At 46.0% G+C, this 15500-nt stretch overlaps 1 protein-coding gene across 1 annotated transcript in view; it reads left to right on the forward strand.

Moving 5' to 3' along the window:
* The first annotated feature begins 523 nt into the window (after positions 1–523).
* The window catches only part of LOC145401714 (glutamate-gated chloride channel-like), a 221133-nt gene continuing 206156 nt past the window's right edge, over positions 524–15500 (forward strand). Inside the window, exon 1 of the mRNA XM_080273896.1 lies at positions 524–564. Within this exon, the coding sequence (XP_080130022.1) occupies positions 524–564 (41 nt within the window). The remainder of the gene's footprint in view (positions 565–15500) is intronic.

The following is a 15500-nucleotide window of genomic DNA, read 5'->3' on the forward strand; positions in this document are numbered from 1 at the left end:
TCCTCAAATTTTATCTCAGTGAAAAAATAAGAAAATTTAATAAAAGAAAATAGCTCTAGATATATTGAGAGAGAGAGAGAGAGAGAGAGAGAGAGAGAGAGAGAGAGAGGTGAGAACTCATTACCGAGAATCTCATTTGCACCTGGAGGAGCTCTCTCTCTCTCTCTCTCTCTCTCTCTGTTTTCAGCGCTGGAGAGGGACGCCTTCACGTGGTGGCAGATTTATTTAAGTTCCGGAAAAACGATTTGTAATAATAATAATAATAATAATAATAATGATACTAATAATAATGTCACTAGAATACAGCCATAATAAATTGAACCCTTTAATTACTCCACTATTAATATTTTCAAAAGATTGCGTTCATCTTTTCGTATACCGGAGATTTTGAATATTCAAATGGTAACACATTGCAACCTTGACTAGGCTCTCAGTTATCCTAAAGAACGGTAGTTAGCATTATTCTTTATCATAATTATCAGCTTGGTTGATAATTTTTGATTTGTGGGATAATTTGGTAGCGATGGAAGATATTTTAGGGCAAGCGGCTCAGGTGGAGGTTAGGTAAGGCAAGGTAGCAACGTTAACCGCCGCCTCCAGTGCGCCCATGGAGGCCGTGGCGAGAGGAGGTGTGTTGTGCGCTCTGGCCTCCCTTTGGTAAACTAAATCGCTTATTCTTTAAAAATTCCGCACTTAATCTGTCCATTTGCACATTTTTCCTGGACACTGAGCGAAAAATTACGGTGCTGACGCGGATATGTGAGATTCTAGGTTTATTTTTGCAGTTTCAAACGTATGCTCTCCATATTGGTACAGGTGGACTCAGGACTCGCCTTTGTTTCGTAAATTTCTTTTGAGTTTGTTTATATTCGAATTTTGAGTGAAATTTTGAGCCAGCGAGACGGACAGGGAACGAAATGAACGATGGCGAGCGATGGAAAGTGAACGGCGGAGTAGATTTTGAAATACGTTTCAGGTCACGAAAGACGAAAAATTAGCGAACGAATAATAACGGAAACTCAATGACGAAAAAAAACGTGAAACTGATCGAAAGAAAAAGGGAAAATTATACTGAACGAAGGAAACTGGTAAAAAAAAAAAAATAGTGACTAAGGGAAATCAGACATTAACGGAAAACGGTTTAACGTATTTTTAAAACTTGAAAAAAAAATTGCATGATAAATTGTTATATATTTAATTTATCTCGAAAAATTTGGAACTTAATGTAACTAATTTTTTGAGGCTGGTTTAATAATAATAATAATAATAATAATAGTAGTAGTAACTAGTTATTATTAAATTATTATTATTATTATTATTATTATTATTATTATTGCGGTATTAACAACCCATTCAGGCCAAGTACATTTAGATTTGTGTGAAGGCGGGTATTTTCACCAGTTAAGCTCCCTAACACCTTTTCCTAAGCGACTTATTATATTTATACCTACTGCCCCCACCCGTGTTGCATAAATCCTTCCAATATCGCTATACTCAGCATAGGTAACGTGTAAAATTATATTAACCAGCCGTATCCAAAAATAAATCGCTAAGGAAGAGGTGCTTGGGAGCTTCCTTACCCGGAGAGCAAGGAGACTTACGCCCTTATTCTCTTGGGTAAGGAAGCTCCCTAACACCTCTTCCTTAGCGATTTATTTTATACTACAGACTGAAATCGCCCCTGTTTAGTCTTGCATTAGGGGCCGTGAGGGGCAAGGGACGTTTGTATAACCGGGCAGTGGATCCGCCTTATTACATCAGTGCCACCACGTGAAGGCGACCCTCACTACACAAAGACATTCAGTCATTGTAGGGAAGGGCTAACCCCCCCCCAAAAAAAAAATGAGCCAGAGCGAAATATTTTGGAATTATAGTTTTTATCCGTTATTTTAGGGCCGCCTTTCAAAATATATTGCTAGTTTTTCAAAAGTTTTCGCCTTTTTTTGCGAATTATGCCAACAGGATTTTAAAGTTGTTTGTGGAAATGTTAAGTGTGTGAGAAGAAGGAAGGAAAGGACAAGGAAATAGGATTGATTGAGAAGGAAGGAAGGACGTGAGAGGAAAGGAAGAGGGAGAGAAAATCGTGGAGGAAGAGGATTGGTAGAAGAAAGTGAGACAGAACTGAATGAAGTAAGAACAGACTTGAAAAAAGGAAGGAAATAGGATGATAAGAGGACAAATTAGGGAAGGAAGACTGAAGGAAGTAAGGAAAGAAAGAAGAGGGAGGATGAGAGAAACTAAAGACGAGAATTAAGTGAAAGAAGAAAGTAAACAAGAACAAAGGAAGAGAAGGATGAGAGAGAGAAGAGACTAAGGAAGGAAAGGATTGAAGGACCGAAGGAGGGAAGATTGAAGGAAGGAGACAGCTAACTTCAGCATCATGTTAACTTAAGGTAGGAAATATTGCTTGAAAATAATCTTAAGTATAGCCTAATCTACCCTAACAAATCTAACAGCTATAATCTAACAGCATTTCCTAAGCATACGTAATCTAGTTTGAAGTTGATGTAGTCTAACTTAACCTCAACCATATCTAACCACATTTAACTTACCCTTGTCTAAGCCGATTTAGCACTAGGTTTGCCTCCTCTAACTTAACACCCTAATCTAAACAGCTTACTCCTTTGAACTGTCTGCTTGCGTCCCTCCACCACTACGACGCGGCGGGCACGTAGCACCCGTCTGTCAACAAACTCTCATCCCTTTTCTCTCCAACTGTCTAATGCAAGAGTTAACCGTTACTCCCAGTCCTCAGTGTATGCAACGGGTCAACTGTGGGATTGTCTTCCTCTGTCTGCATTTCCTACTGCTTATGACCTCCAGTCTTTCAAACGCAGTGTGTCCAGGCATCTCGAAATGAACAGATCTTGAATTTGGCTGTTATCATACTTTTGTTTTTTCTTGAAGGGAACAATTATACGGGCTTCTAGCCTTTGGTTCCTTCTTCCTTGCACTAAAAAATAATAATACATCCTTTATTACATTTATTATATAATTTATCAGAGCTATACCATATTGAGCCATCCTAAGATTATCATTGTTATAATTAATCCTAACTTCAGTGCTCCAGTCTAAATTAATATAACAACCTGTTAGACGTTTTTTATACCTAGCTAACTTGGCATAGAGTAGCCTAATGCAATATCCCCTAATCTAATAAAATCTAATTAAATATCATTAGTCTAGTATAAATCTAAGAACCTAACCCAACACTAACCTAGCTACCTTGAAATAGAGTAACCCAATCTAACAACCCCCAGTTAATCTAACATCCCTAATCTAATCAAGTCTAAATAACATTAGTCTTGTACACCTCTAAGAACCTAACCCAACACTAACCTACCTAACTTGAATAGAGTAACCCAATCTAACATCCCACAGTTTAATCTAACATCCCTAATCAAATTGTCTAATTAAATAACATAAGTCTATTAACACCTAGTCAACCCTACATGCTATCTTGCCGCTAAATTGATCTTAGTCTTGCTCACTCTTACTTATCCTAACCAAGCCCAAAATAGCTTAGATTTAACAGAATATATTTATTATGTGTATTGTTAATCACCTTTGGATTTTTTGATGGTTTTGATATGGTAAGTAGAGATATTTTTTTCTTAGTTTCTAATCGCTATACATGTACCGAAATGTTACACTGAGGAGTTGTTGAAGTGTGTGTGTGTGTGTGTGTGTGTGTGTGTGTGTGTTATTTTAGCGCTTTTTTGTTTGCGTTTTCTTTGCGTTTTTTTGTGTAAGCTACCGTACTTGAATGTGTTTCGTGTATGTGTGTGTGTGTGTGTGTGTGTGTGTGTGTGTGTGTAAGCTGCTTGAATGTGTGTGTGTGTGTGTGTGTGTGTGTGTGTGTGTGTGTGTGTAAGCTGCTTGAATGTGTGTGTGTGTTTGTGTGTGTATGTACTGTATGTATGTATGAGTGTGTAAGCTGCATTAAACTACTAAATTCAATCATGGTGTTCTTAAGATGAGTACCGTATGTAAGACTAACGCAGTTTTGGTCAAGAAAGCAACAGTTTTTCCTTAGTTATAGCTACCGGTATATTGTTTACAGAGAGAGAGAGAGAGAGAGAGAGAGAGAGAGAGGTGAGCTGGGGGGAGGGCAGTGAAATGGCGGGAAATAGGGCGACATGGAGGCGATTTGTTTGTGGCCACCCCTTACGTGATTGAGACGTCTGGCAATAGATAGATAGATAATTTACAGAGAGGACTGACACAACCCGAAATTCTCACGACCCTTCTTCCTCACATGAATGTTATGGTGAAACTTAAAATTGAGATAGTTTAGTTGAAGTGTTCGTATCATCTGGTGTTAGAGAGAAAGAGAGAGAGAGAGAGAGAGAGGTGGGGGGAGAGAGAGGAATTTAGATGGATGGAATATTTACGTGCTCGGCTGCTTAGGGAGAGAGAGAGAATATGCTGAATCTAATGCTGAAGTAGATACATGGATTCCGTGGATAGACAGAGAGATGGGATTTGTTTTTGCGTGGTGTGTGTGTGTGTGTGTGTGTGTGTGAGAGAGAGAGAGAGAGAGAGAGAGAGAGAGAGAGAGAGAGAGAGAGAGAGAATATGCTGAATCTAATGAAGTACATACATGGATGCCGTAGGTGGACAGAAAGATGGATTTTCATTGGCGTGATGTGATGAGAGAGTCTGTGTTTACGTGATGTAGTATGGAGAGGTGAGTTAGTGGGCGTGCGTGGCAGAAGCTGAGAGTGTGTGTGTGTTTCTGCTTGCACGATCTGATAAGGAGGTAAAATTTAGAGTGGCCTTGCATGGTAGAGAGAGAGAGAGCGAGAAAGGGAGAGAGAGAGAGAGAGAGAGAGAGTTTACACGAGAGAGAGAGATGTATAGTTTGCATGAGAGTTTACACGATATATAGTTTGCATGAGAGAGAGTCTGCATGAGAGAGTTTACACGAGAGATACGAGTATGTAGTTTTTCATGCCCGAATATCGATGTGGGTAGAGGCGGGTACGATAGCTGAGAAATACTGTTCGTCAATAATATTTACGGGTACGATAGTTTATGTCAACGATTTTGTTTTGGTTGGCTAATGTACGATGATTTTTGGTACTTTATTAATTTATTTACTTTGTTTTTTGGTGTTTGCTTGCTTGTTTTTTTATTTATGTATTTATTTGTGGGTGATAGTGGGTAGGTGGGCAGTTGTGGGAAGTTTATCAATCATTTTCTTTTATTATCATCATTATTTCCTTTACTTCATATTTTCATCATTATCATCATGTTCGTTTTCATTATCACCATCATCATATTCGTATGCGTTATGGTCATCTTCGTCTTCATCATCATCTCTCTTTTTCTTCGCCTCCTCCTTCTCTTCTTCCTCCTCCTCCTCCTCTTTTTCTTTCTTCCTCTTCTTCATCATCTTTCTTTCCTTCGTCTCCTCCTGCACTTCCTCCTCCTCCTCATCATCATCATCACTATCAAAGCCTTAGCCTGTTTCCCATTAGTTTGTGAAGTAGGTAGGGTCCAGAAACAGCAGGAAAATACAAAAATCAACTTTATCATCATCATCATCATCATCATCATCATCCAAGCCTGTTTCTCACTAGTAGATGGAGTGAGCTGGACCCGAGAGAGAGAGAGAGGGAGAGAGAAAGCCCTGAAGTATAGAAAGTTCAATGGGTAGACTGCAAAGGAAAGCAAACAGCAGATTTATCGATCATTATACGAATGTTGTTTTTGGATCATATATTAGTTTGGCATCCGATCTGATAGAATGTGACAAGGATAGCAGGTGTCGCATCGGTTAGCACATCTAGGACATACTTGGAAGAACCTGATATCAACAGGTGGGTTAGATGGGTGGGCATGTGGGTTAGATGGGTGGACAGGTGGGTTAAGTGGGTGGATAGGTGGATTAAGTGGGTGGATAGGTGGATTAAGTGGGTGGACAGTGGGTTAAGTGGGTGGACAGGTGGGTTAGGTGGGTGGACAGGTGGGTTAGGTGGGTGGACAGGTGGGTTAAGTGGGTGGATAGGTGGGTTAGGTGGGTGGGCATGTGGGATAGGTGGGTTAGGTGGGTGGATTAAGTGGGTGGACAGGTGGGTTAAGTGGGTGGACAGGTGGGTTAAGTGGGTGGATAGGTGGATTAAGTGGGTGGACAGGTGGATTAAGTGGGTGGACAGGTGGGTTAAGTGGGTGGATAGGTGGATTAAGTGGGTGGAGAGGTGGGTTAGGTGGGCAGGTAATGGTTTTAGGATGCTGTGATTGGATCCTTAGGCTGCTTTCTCTCTCTCTCTCTCTCTCTCTCTCTCTCTCTCTCTCTCTCTCTCTCTCTCTCTCAACCTCTTCCTCCTCCTCCTCCTCCTCCTCCTCCCCACTAGTTTTCTCTCTCATTTCCACCAGTAAGTGACACTCAACCTCTCTTCCTCTCTTTAATTCTCTCTTGCGGATTCTTTCATTTATCACACTATCTCTAAAATTACATTGATATTTGGTTGTTTTTTTATGTATTTGATGTCAGTTCGTCTGCTTCTTCTTCCTCCCTCCTCCTCTTCTCCTTCTTCCTCCACGTCTTCCTCCTCCTCTTCTTCTTCTTCTTCTTCTTCTTCTTCTTCTTCTTCTCTTCCTCCTCCTCCTCCTCATCTTCCTCATTGGCTTCATCTTCATCTTCCCCTTCTCCTTCGTCATCTTCTTCTTCCTCTTCTTCTTCTCCTTCTTCTTCCTCTTCTTCTTCTTCTTCTCCTCCTTCTTCTTCTTCTCCTTCTTCTTCTTCGTGAGGTAGAGTAACATCGCCTTGACCGACTCACAACCACCATCATCAACATCGATTTGCCACCACAACTACCACCATCCCCACCACAGCTACCACCATCAACACAACTACCACCATCCCTACTTCAACTACCATCATCTCTGCCACAATTACCACCATCCCGACCACAACAACCACCATCCCCACCACAACTACCATTACCACAACTACCACCATCCCCACCACAACTACCACCATCCCCACGACAACTACCACCATCCCCACTACAACTACCACCATCCCCACCACAACTACCACTATCCCCACCTTAACTACTACCATTCCTAGCACAGTTTCCACCATCCATAAAACACACACACACGCACACAAAATGAATCTCTCTCTCTCTCTCTCTCTCTCTCTCTCTCCCCTAATTAAAGACCGTCAGTCGAACCTCCCCTTAATTAATATCACAAAGGATCTATTATTACCTTCATCATCATCATCACCATCATCGTCATCATTATCACCACTATCACCACCACCATCATCATCGTCATCATCATCATCATCATCATCATCGTAATCATTATCACCACCACCATCATCATCGTCGTCGTCGTCGTCGTCGTCATCATCATCATCATCATCATCATCATCATCATCATCATCATCTTCGTCACCATCACCACCACCATCATCACTATCATCATCATCACCACCACCACCACCACCATCATCATCATCATTATCACCACCACCACCATCATCATCGTCATCACCACCACCACCACCACCAACACCCCTCATCATCATCATCATTTTTATTTATATCGTAGGGAAGAAATACTTCTATACTTCGTCCATAGCTATCATCATCATCACCACCACCATCATGATCTTCACCATGTTCTTCGTTTTTGTGGGGAAGAAATAGGTATATATTTTCGTTTATATTTCTCTGCCTACATCATCATCTCATTCCCGGGTCACCTTGATATCGGGGAGTTAATTAAGGTGTGACGTACAGGGAAAGACAGGTAGATCAGATGTCAGGTTGGTTGGTGAGATGTGATTTGCGGTAGAATCTCTCTCTCTCTCTCTCTCTCTCTCTCTCTCATCTTCCCTCCTCTGTTTCTATCTTCCTCCTCCTCTCTCTCTCTGCTTTCCTTCCTTCCAACCTCCCTCTTCTCCCTTTCCTAACTAACCTCCTTCCATCCCTCTCTCCCTTCCCTCCATTCATCCTACTTACTTACCTACCAACCTCCCGCCTTCCTGTCACCCTACTTACCTAAATACCTTCCTACCTACCTAGCTTCCTACCTACCTACCTACCTCTTTCCTGCCTTCCTACCTGTCCACTTACCTACCTACCTGTCCACCTAACCTAACTTCCCATCTGTGTACTTACCTACCTACCTACGCCTTGCCTGTCTGCCTACATCCCTGCCTGCCCAACTGCCTGGCCATCTCCCTGTCTTTCTGCCTACCTTCCCTCCTTCCTACTTGCCTACCTGTCACTCTACCTACCAACCCCTTGCCTGTCTTGCTACCTCCCTCCCTGCCTGTCTGCTTTCTCTCCTGTCTGCCTACCTACCTTCCCTCTTGTTTGCTTGCCTTCCCTCTTCCCTGCTTGCCTCCTTGTCTGTCTGCCTACCTCCTCCCATGCCAATTTGCCTGCCTTCCTCCCCTCTTGCCCTCTGCTTGCCTGTCTGTCTGCCTCTCCCCTCTTGCCCTCTGCCTGCCTGTCCTTCTGCCTTCCTCCCCTCTTGCCCTTTGTCTGTCTGCCTTCCTCCCCTCTTGCCCTCTGCCTGCCTGTCTGTCTGCCTTCCTCCTCTCTTGCCCTCTGCCTGCCTGTCTGTCTGCCTTCTTTCCCTCTTGCCCTCTCCCTGCCTGTCTGTCTGCCTTACTCCCCTCTTACTCTCTGCTTGCCTGCCTGTCTGCCTTACTCCCTTCTTGCCTGCCTGTCTGCCCTACTCCCTTCTTGCCCTCTGCTTGTCTGCCTTCCTCCCCTCTTGCCCTCTGCCTGCCTGTCTGTCTGCCTTCTTCCCTTCTTGCCCTCTGCCTTCCTGTCTGTCTGCCTTCCTCCCCTCTTGCCCTCTGCCTGCCTGCCTTCCCTCTTGCCCTCTCCCTGCCTGCCTGTCTGCCTTACTTCCTTCTTGCCCTCTGCCTGTCTGTCTGCCTTACTCCCCTCTTGCCCTCTCCCTGCCTGTCTGTCTGCCTTACTTTCTTCTTGCCCTCTGCTTGTCTGTCTGCCTTTCTCCCCTCTTGCCCCCTGCCTGCCAGTCTGTCTGCCTTCCTCCCCTCTTGCCCTCTGTCTGCCTTCTTCCCTTCTTGCCCTCTGCCTGCCTGCCTTCCCTCGCCGTCTCCCTGCCAGTCTGTCTGCTTTACTCTCTTCTTGCCTGTTGCCTACCTGCCTTCCCTCTTGCCCTCTTCCTGCCTGTCTGTCTGCCTTACTCTATTCTTGCCCTCTGCCTGCCTGCCTTCCCTCTTGCCCTCTCCCTGCCTGTCTGTCTGCCTTGCTCTCTTCTTGCCCTCTGCCTGTCTGCCTTCCATCTTGCCCTCTCCCTGCCTGTCTGTGTGCCTTCCTCCCCTCTTGCCCTCTCCCTGCCTGTCTGTCTGCCTTGCTCTTCTTGCCTGCTGCCTACCTGCCTTCCTGCTTGTTAGGCGGCGGGAAGTAAGGGTTGACGACCGGCTAACTACCATTATTACCGCACAAGTTCAGATAATGAGGTAGGCAGGGGCAGGCAGAGGAACACAGGGTAAGGCAGAGACAAGTAGGGAGGTTAGGAAGAGTGAGGCAGAGGAAGGCAAGAGGAGGGAGGGGCAGGCAGGGGGACATAGGGTAAGGCAGAGACAAGTAGGGAGGTTAGGAAGAGTGAGGCAGAGGAAGGCAGAAGGAGGGAGGGGCAGACAGAGGGACACAGGAAGGCTGAGATAGGCAAGGGAAGGCAGAGGAACGTGGGATAAGGCAGAGACAGGTAGGGAGGTTAGGAAGAGTGAGGCAGAGGAAGGCAGAAGGAGGGAGAGGCAGGCAGAGGGACATAGGGTAAGGCAGAGACAGGCAGGGAAGTGAGGCAGGAGGGAGAGGCAGGCTGAGGGATATAGGGTAAGGCAGAGACAGGTAGGGAGGTTAGGCAGGAAGAAGGATAGGGGAGGTATAGGTAGGGTAGGCAGGCAAGCAGGAGGGAGGGACAGGCAGAGGGACATAGGGTAAGGCAGAGACAGGTAGGGAGTTTAGGCAGAGTAAGGCAGGGAGAAGGACAGGGGAGGTATAGGTAGGCAGGTAAGTAGGAGGGAAAGGTATGCAAGGAACAAAGTCATGTAGGGGAACACGGAGGTATAGAAGAGGGGGTGGCAGGGGGGTGTTAGGCAGGGAGAAAGAACACTGAACATAACACGGGGGAGGGAGAACAGAGAGATACAGAACACAGGTGAAGAACACGAGACAGGTACAGAAAATGATAGACAGAAAGGAAGGTAGGTAGATAGGTAAGTAGGTAAGGTGGATAGACGGGAAGTGGGTGATGAAGAGAGGTAGATAGGAAGGTAAGAGAGAGAGGGAGGGAGGGAGGGAGGGAAGGGCATAAGCAGGGAGAGATAAGGTAAGTGAAGTGAGGAAGGGAGAGATAGGAAGGATATATGGGAGGGAGGGAAGGGAGGAAGGAAGAGAAAGATGGAGGAAGTGAGAGAAGAGTAAGCAAGATAAGAGTAAGGATCGAGGAATTAGAGAGAGAGAGAGAGAGAGAGGCAATAAGGAGTCAAACCTATGGAAATTATTTAACATGTTAGAGAGAGAGAAAAAAAAGAAAGAGAGTAAAGAAAATGAAAGATAATAACAGCTTGAAAGTTAGAGAAAGTTGAAAAATAGTAGGCAGGTGAAGTTACGTAATAAAAATAAAGTTACCACATTAAAGAGAATACTGGGTGAGAGAGAGAGAGAGAGAGAGAGAGAGAGAGAGAGAGAGAGAAAGGGAGGGAGGGAGAGAGTTGAATTTAATGTTGAGGTAGATACATTAATACCGTAGATAGATAAAGGTAATGGATTTGCTTTTGCGTGATGTACTTGAGAGAGAGAGAGTGAGTGAGTGAGTAAGAGAGAGAGAGAGAGAGGTGGGGAGTGACATTAGACAAAAATATGTAGACAATAGATGCAATCGACACACAAATCCGTTACATAATTGTGTGTGTGTGAGAGAGAGAGAGAAAGAAAGAGTGTGTGTGTGTGTGTGAGAGAGAGAGAGAGAGAGAGAGTGTGTGTGTGAGAGAGAGAGAGAGAGAGAGGAGAGTTTTATAATAGGTTGGAAAACGCGAGATAATTACCATGTTAAATGAGGGCCAGATGTTGGTAGCTGTGGTAGTGGTGGTAGTTGTGGTTGTGGTGCTAGTGTTGTGGTAGACCTTTCCCACCTCCCTATTTCTGCCTAACACCTTCCCCTCCCTCCCTCTCTTCCTCTCTCTCCTTCTCCCTGGTTCACCCCTGCCTCACGTCCTCCCCCTCTTACCTTTTTGTTCAGCCCTGCCTACCTCTGCCTAATCCCTGCCTCGCCTTGCCTTCCTTTGCTTCATCTCTCCCTGTTTTTTGTCTGTCCTCAACCTGCCTACCTCTGCCTAATTCCTCCTCTTTTTACCGCCCCCACCCTCTCTCTCTCTCTCTCTCTCTCTCTCTCTCCCCAAACCCCTGCCTCACCCCTCCCTTACGTGGCCTCCCTGCCTATCCCTCTTTTTACCTCCCCTCTCACCCTGCCTAATCCTGCCTAACTTTTTTTTTGTACCTTTTTTACCACCCATTCTCTTCCAAACTTCTGCCTCACCTTGCCTCCCTGCCTAGCCTATCCCTCTTTTTACCTCTCCTCTCTCCCTGCCTTACCCTGCCTCCTCCCCTCTCTCCCTGCCTAACCATTGTCTCTTCCCCTCTCTCCCTGCCTCACCACTGCCTCCTCCCCTCTCTCCCAGCCTTACCCTGCCTCACCTCTGTCTCCTCCCCTCTCTGCCTGCCTCACCCCCTGCCTCCTTCTCTCTGCCTGCCTCACCCCTGCCTCCTTCTCTCTCCCTGCCTTACCCCTGCCTATCCCCTCTCTCCTAGCTTTACCCTGCCTCCTCCCTTCTCTCCCTGCCTTACCTTGCCTCACCCCTGTCTCCTTCCGTCTCTCCCTGCCTTACCCAGATTCACTCCTGTCTCCTCCCCTCTCACCCTTCCTTACCCTGCCTCACCCCTGCCTCCCCTCTCTCCCTGCTCACCCCTGTCTCCTCCCCTCTCTCCCTGCCTCCCTTCTCTCCCAGCCTTACCTTGCCTCACTCCTGCCTCCTCCCCTCTCTCCCTGCCTTACCCTGCCTCACCCCTGCCTCATCCCCTCTCTCCCTGCCTCACCCCTGTCTCCCCCCCTCTCTCCATGCCTCACCCCTGTCTCCTCCCCTTTCTCTCTGCCTCATCCCCTCTCTCTCTGCCTCACCTCTGCCTCATCCCCTCTCTCCCTGCCTCACCCCTGTCTCCTCCCCTCTCTCCCTGTCTCACCCCTGCCTCATCCCCTCACCCCTGTCTCCTCCCCTCTCTCCCTGCCTCACCCCTGCCTCTGCCCCTCACCCCTGTCTCCTCCCCTCTCTCCCTGCCTCCTCCCCTCACTCCCTGCCTCACCCCTGTCTCCTCCCCTCTCTCCCTGCCTCACCCCTGTCTCCTCTCCTCTCTCCCTGCCTCACCCCTGTCTCCTCCCCTCTCTCCCTGCCTCACCCCTGCCTCCTCCCCTCTCTCCTTGCCTCACCCCTGCCTCCCCTCTCTCCCTGCCTCACCCATAAGTTAGTGACGCCCCCAGGAGGAAATTATAACCTGAAATATTAAGCTGTTTTCACACCACAGCGGGTTACGTTGTGGTGGACCTGCTGTGTGGTTGATGGGCTGGACTTGTGTGGTAGGGAAGGTTGTAGTTTGTGAGGTAGAGTGTAGTTGTAGTGATTTTGTGTGGTACAGTGTGGTTGTGGTGGTTTTGTGTGGTAGAGTGTGGTTGTGGTGGTTTTGTGTGGTACAGTGCGGTTGTGGTGGTTTGTGTGGTAGTGTGGTTGTGGTGGTTTTGTGTGGTACAGTGCGGTTGCGGTGGTTTTGTGTGGTACAGTGCGGTTGTGGTGGTTTTGTGTGGTTGTGGTGGTTTGTGTGGTTGTGGTGGTAGAGTGTGGTTTTGGTGATTTTGTGTGGTACAGTGCGGTTGTGGTGGTTTTGTGTGGTACAGTGCGGTTGTGGTGGTTTTGTGTGGTACAGTGCGGTTGTGGTGGTTTTGTGTGGTACAGTGCGGTTGTGGTGGTTTTGTGTGGTACAGTGCGGTTGTGGTGGTTTTGTGTGGTACAGTGCGGTTGTGGTGGTTTTGTGTGGTACAGTGCGGTTGTGGTGGTTTTGTGTGGTACAGTGCGGTTGTGGTGGTTTTGTGTGGTACAGTGCGGTTGTGGTGGTTTTGTGTGGTAGTGCGGTTGTGGTGGTTTTGTGTGGTAGTGTGGTTGTGGTGGTTTTGTGTGGTACAGTGTGGTTGTGGTGGTGTTGTGTGGTAGGGTGTGGTTGTGGCAGTACAGTGTGGTTGGAATGGTTGTGGTGGTACAGTGTGGTTGGAATGGTTGTGGTGGTACAGTGTGGTTGGAATGGTTGTGGTGGTACAGTGTGGTTGGAATGGTTGTGGTGGTACAGTGTGGTTGGAATGGTTGTGGTAGTACAGTGTGGTTGGAATGGTTGTGGTAGTACAGTGTGGTTGGAATGGTTGTGGTAGTAGTGTGGTTGGAATGGTTGTGGTAGTACAGTGTGGTTGGAATGGTTGTGGTAGTAGTGTGGTTGGAATGGTTGTGGTGATACAGTGTGGTTGGAATGGTTGTGGTAGTAATGTTGTTGGAATGGTTGTGGTGGTACAGTGTGGTTGGAATGGTTGTGGTAGTAGTGTGGTTGGAATGGTTGTGGTAGTACAGTGTGGTTGGAATGGTTGTGGTAGTACAGTGTGGTTGGTATGGTTGTGGTAGTACAGTGTGGTGGGAATGGTTGTGGTAGTACAGTGTGGTTGGTATGGTTGTGGTAGTACAGTGTGGTGGGAATGGTTGTGGTAGTACAGTGTGGTTGGAATGGTTGTGGTAGTACAGTGTGGTTGGAATGGTTGTGGTAGTAGTGTGGTTGGAATGGTTGTGGTAGTACAGTGTGGTTGGAATGGTTGTGGTAGTACAGTGTGGTTGGAATGGTTGTGGTAGTACAGTGTGGCAGTAGTGTGGTTGAAATAGATTCCGGTATTGTATTTCATTGTATTAATTTGTAGCCTAGGTGTATAATTAGAGAGAGAGAGAGAGAGAGAGAGAGAGAGAGAGACTAAATGTGTAATTGAAAGGCAAGAAATAGAAGCCCCCTCATGAGAGATAGATAGAGAGGGGAAGAGAGAGAGAGAGAGAGAGAGAGAGCCGGTCTATAATTAGTATGTAAGAAACAGTACACCCCCACAAGAGAGAGAGAGAGAGAGAGAGCCGAAGTGTATAATTGAAGTGTAAGAAACAGTACACCCCCACGAGAGAGAGAGAGAAAAGGTTGGTCCTGTAAGATAATTGATATTGAATGAGTTAGGTAAAGGGAACTAAATATTAGATTTTTAAAACTTACAATAAAGAAAAGAAAAGAAAAGATATGATGTACTCGTATTTCTCTGTATTTATAGGAAAGGCTGGACACTAATTTAGAATAAAAAAAAAGGAAGAAAGAAGAAAATGAATGAAGGAAAACAGGGTGAATGATACCGTGAAGAATTTGATGAATAAAATAATTGGGAGATGAGTAAGAAAAAAGAAGAAAGAAGAAAATGAATGAAGAGAAACTGGGTGAATGATACCGTGAAGAATTTGATGAATAAAATAATTGAGAGATGAGTAAGAAAAAAGAAGAAAGAAGAAAATGAATGAAGGAAAACAGGGTGAATGATACCGTGAAGAATTTGATGTTGAATAAAAAATAAATAAAAATAGAGGAATGTATGATGGAATATTATGATTACAAGGCAGAAAAAAAATTATTGCGTTTCTTGCTGACGTATTAGGAAGTAAGAGTATTTCGAGGAAGAAAGGGGGGAGGGGGAGTGAGAAGGGAGGGAAATGAGGGAGAGGAAAGGAGAAGGAAGGGAAGGAAGGTAGAGAAGAGAGGAAGGGAAAGATTGGAGGGATAAGAATTGAAAAGGAAGGAGGGTGGAGAGAAAAGAGGAAGAGTAAATAAGAGAGAGAGAGAGAGAGAGAGGAAAACTAGTAAAAGATGATGATGTAGAGAAGGGGGGGAGGGGAGGGAGGGAGAAAGAGGAGAAGAAAAGAAAGAAGGAAGGGAGGGAGGTATGGAGAGAGGAGGGAAGGATGGGAAGAAGAGAAGGAGGGAAGGGAGGTAGGGAGAGAGTAAGGAAGGGTGCGTAGGAGGGAGAAACTAGAAGAAAAGAAAGAAGGGAGGTAGGGAGAGAGGAAGGAAGGGTGCGTAGGAAGGAGGAAGAGAAGAAAAGGAAGGAGGGAAGGGAGGTAGGGAGAGAGGGAGGAAGGGTGGGTAGGAGGGAGGGATTGAGAGAGACAAGAAAAGAAGGAAGAGGTGTAGGGAGAGAAGAAGGAAGGTGGGTGGGAGGGAAGGAGGGAGGAAGAGGGGAGTGGAAGAACAAGGAAAGGGAGGGATGGTTAAGAATGCTCTGTGTCACGCGAGTACCAGGATTTAGAGAGAGAGGGAGAGAGAGAGGGGGGGGGGTTAGGAGGGAGGGTGCAGAAAGAAGAGGTAGAAGGAAAAGAAAGGGAGGGA

This window comes from Coenobita brevimanus, chromosome 56 (assembly GCF_032717465.1).
Source record: "Coenobita brevimanus isolate Jiangsu-jjx chromosome 56, ASM3271746v2, whole genome shotgun sequence".
NCBI classification, from domain to species: Eukaryota; Metazoa; Arthropoda; class Malacostraca; order Decapoda; family Coenobitidae; genus Coenobita; species Coenobita brevimanus.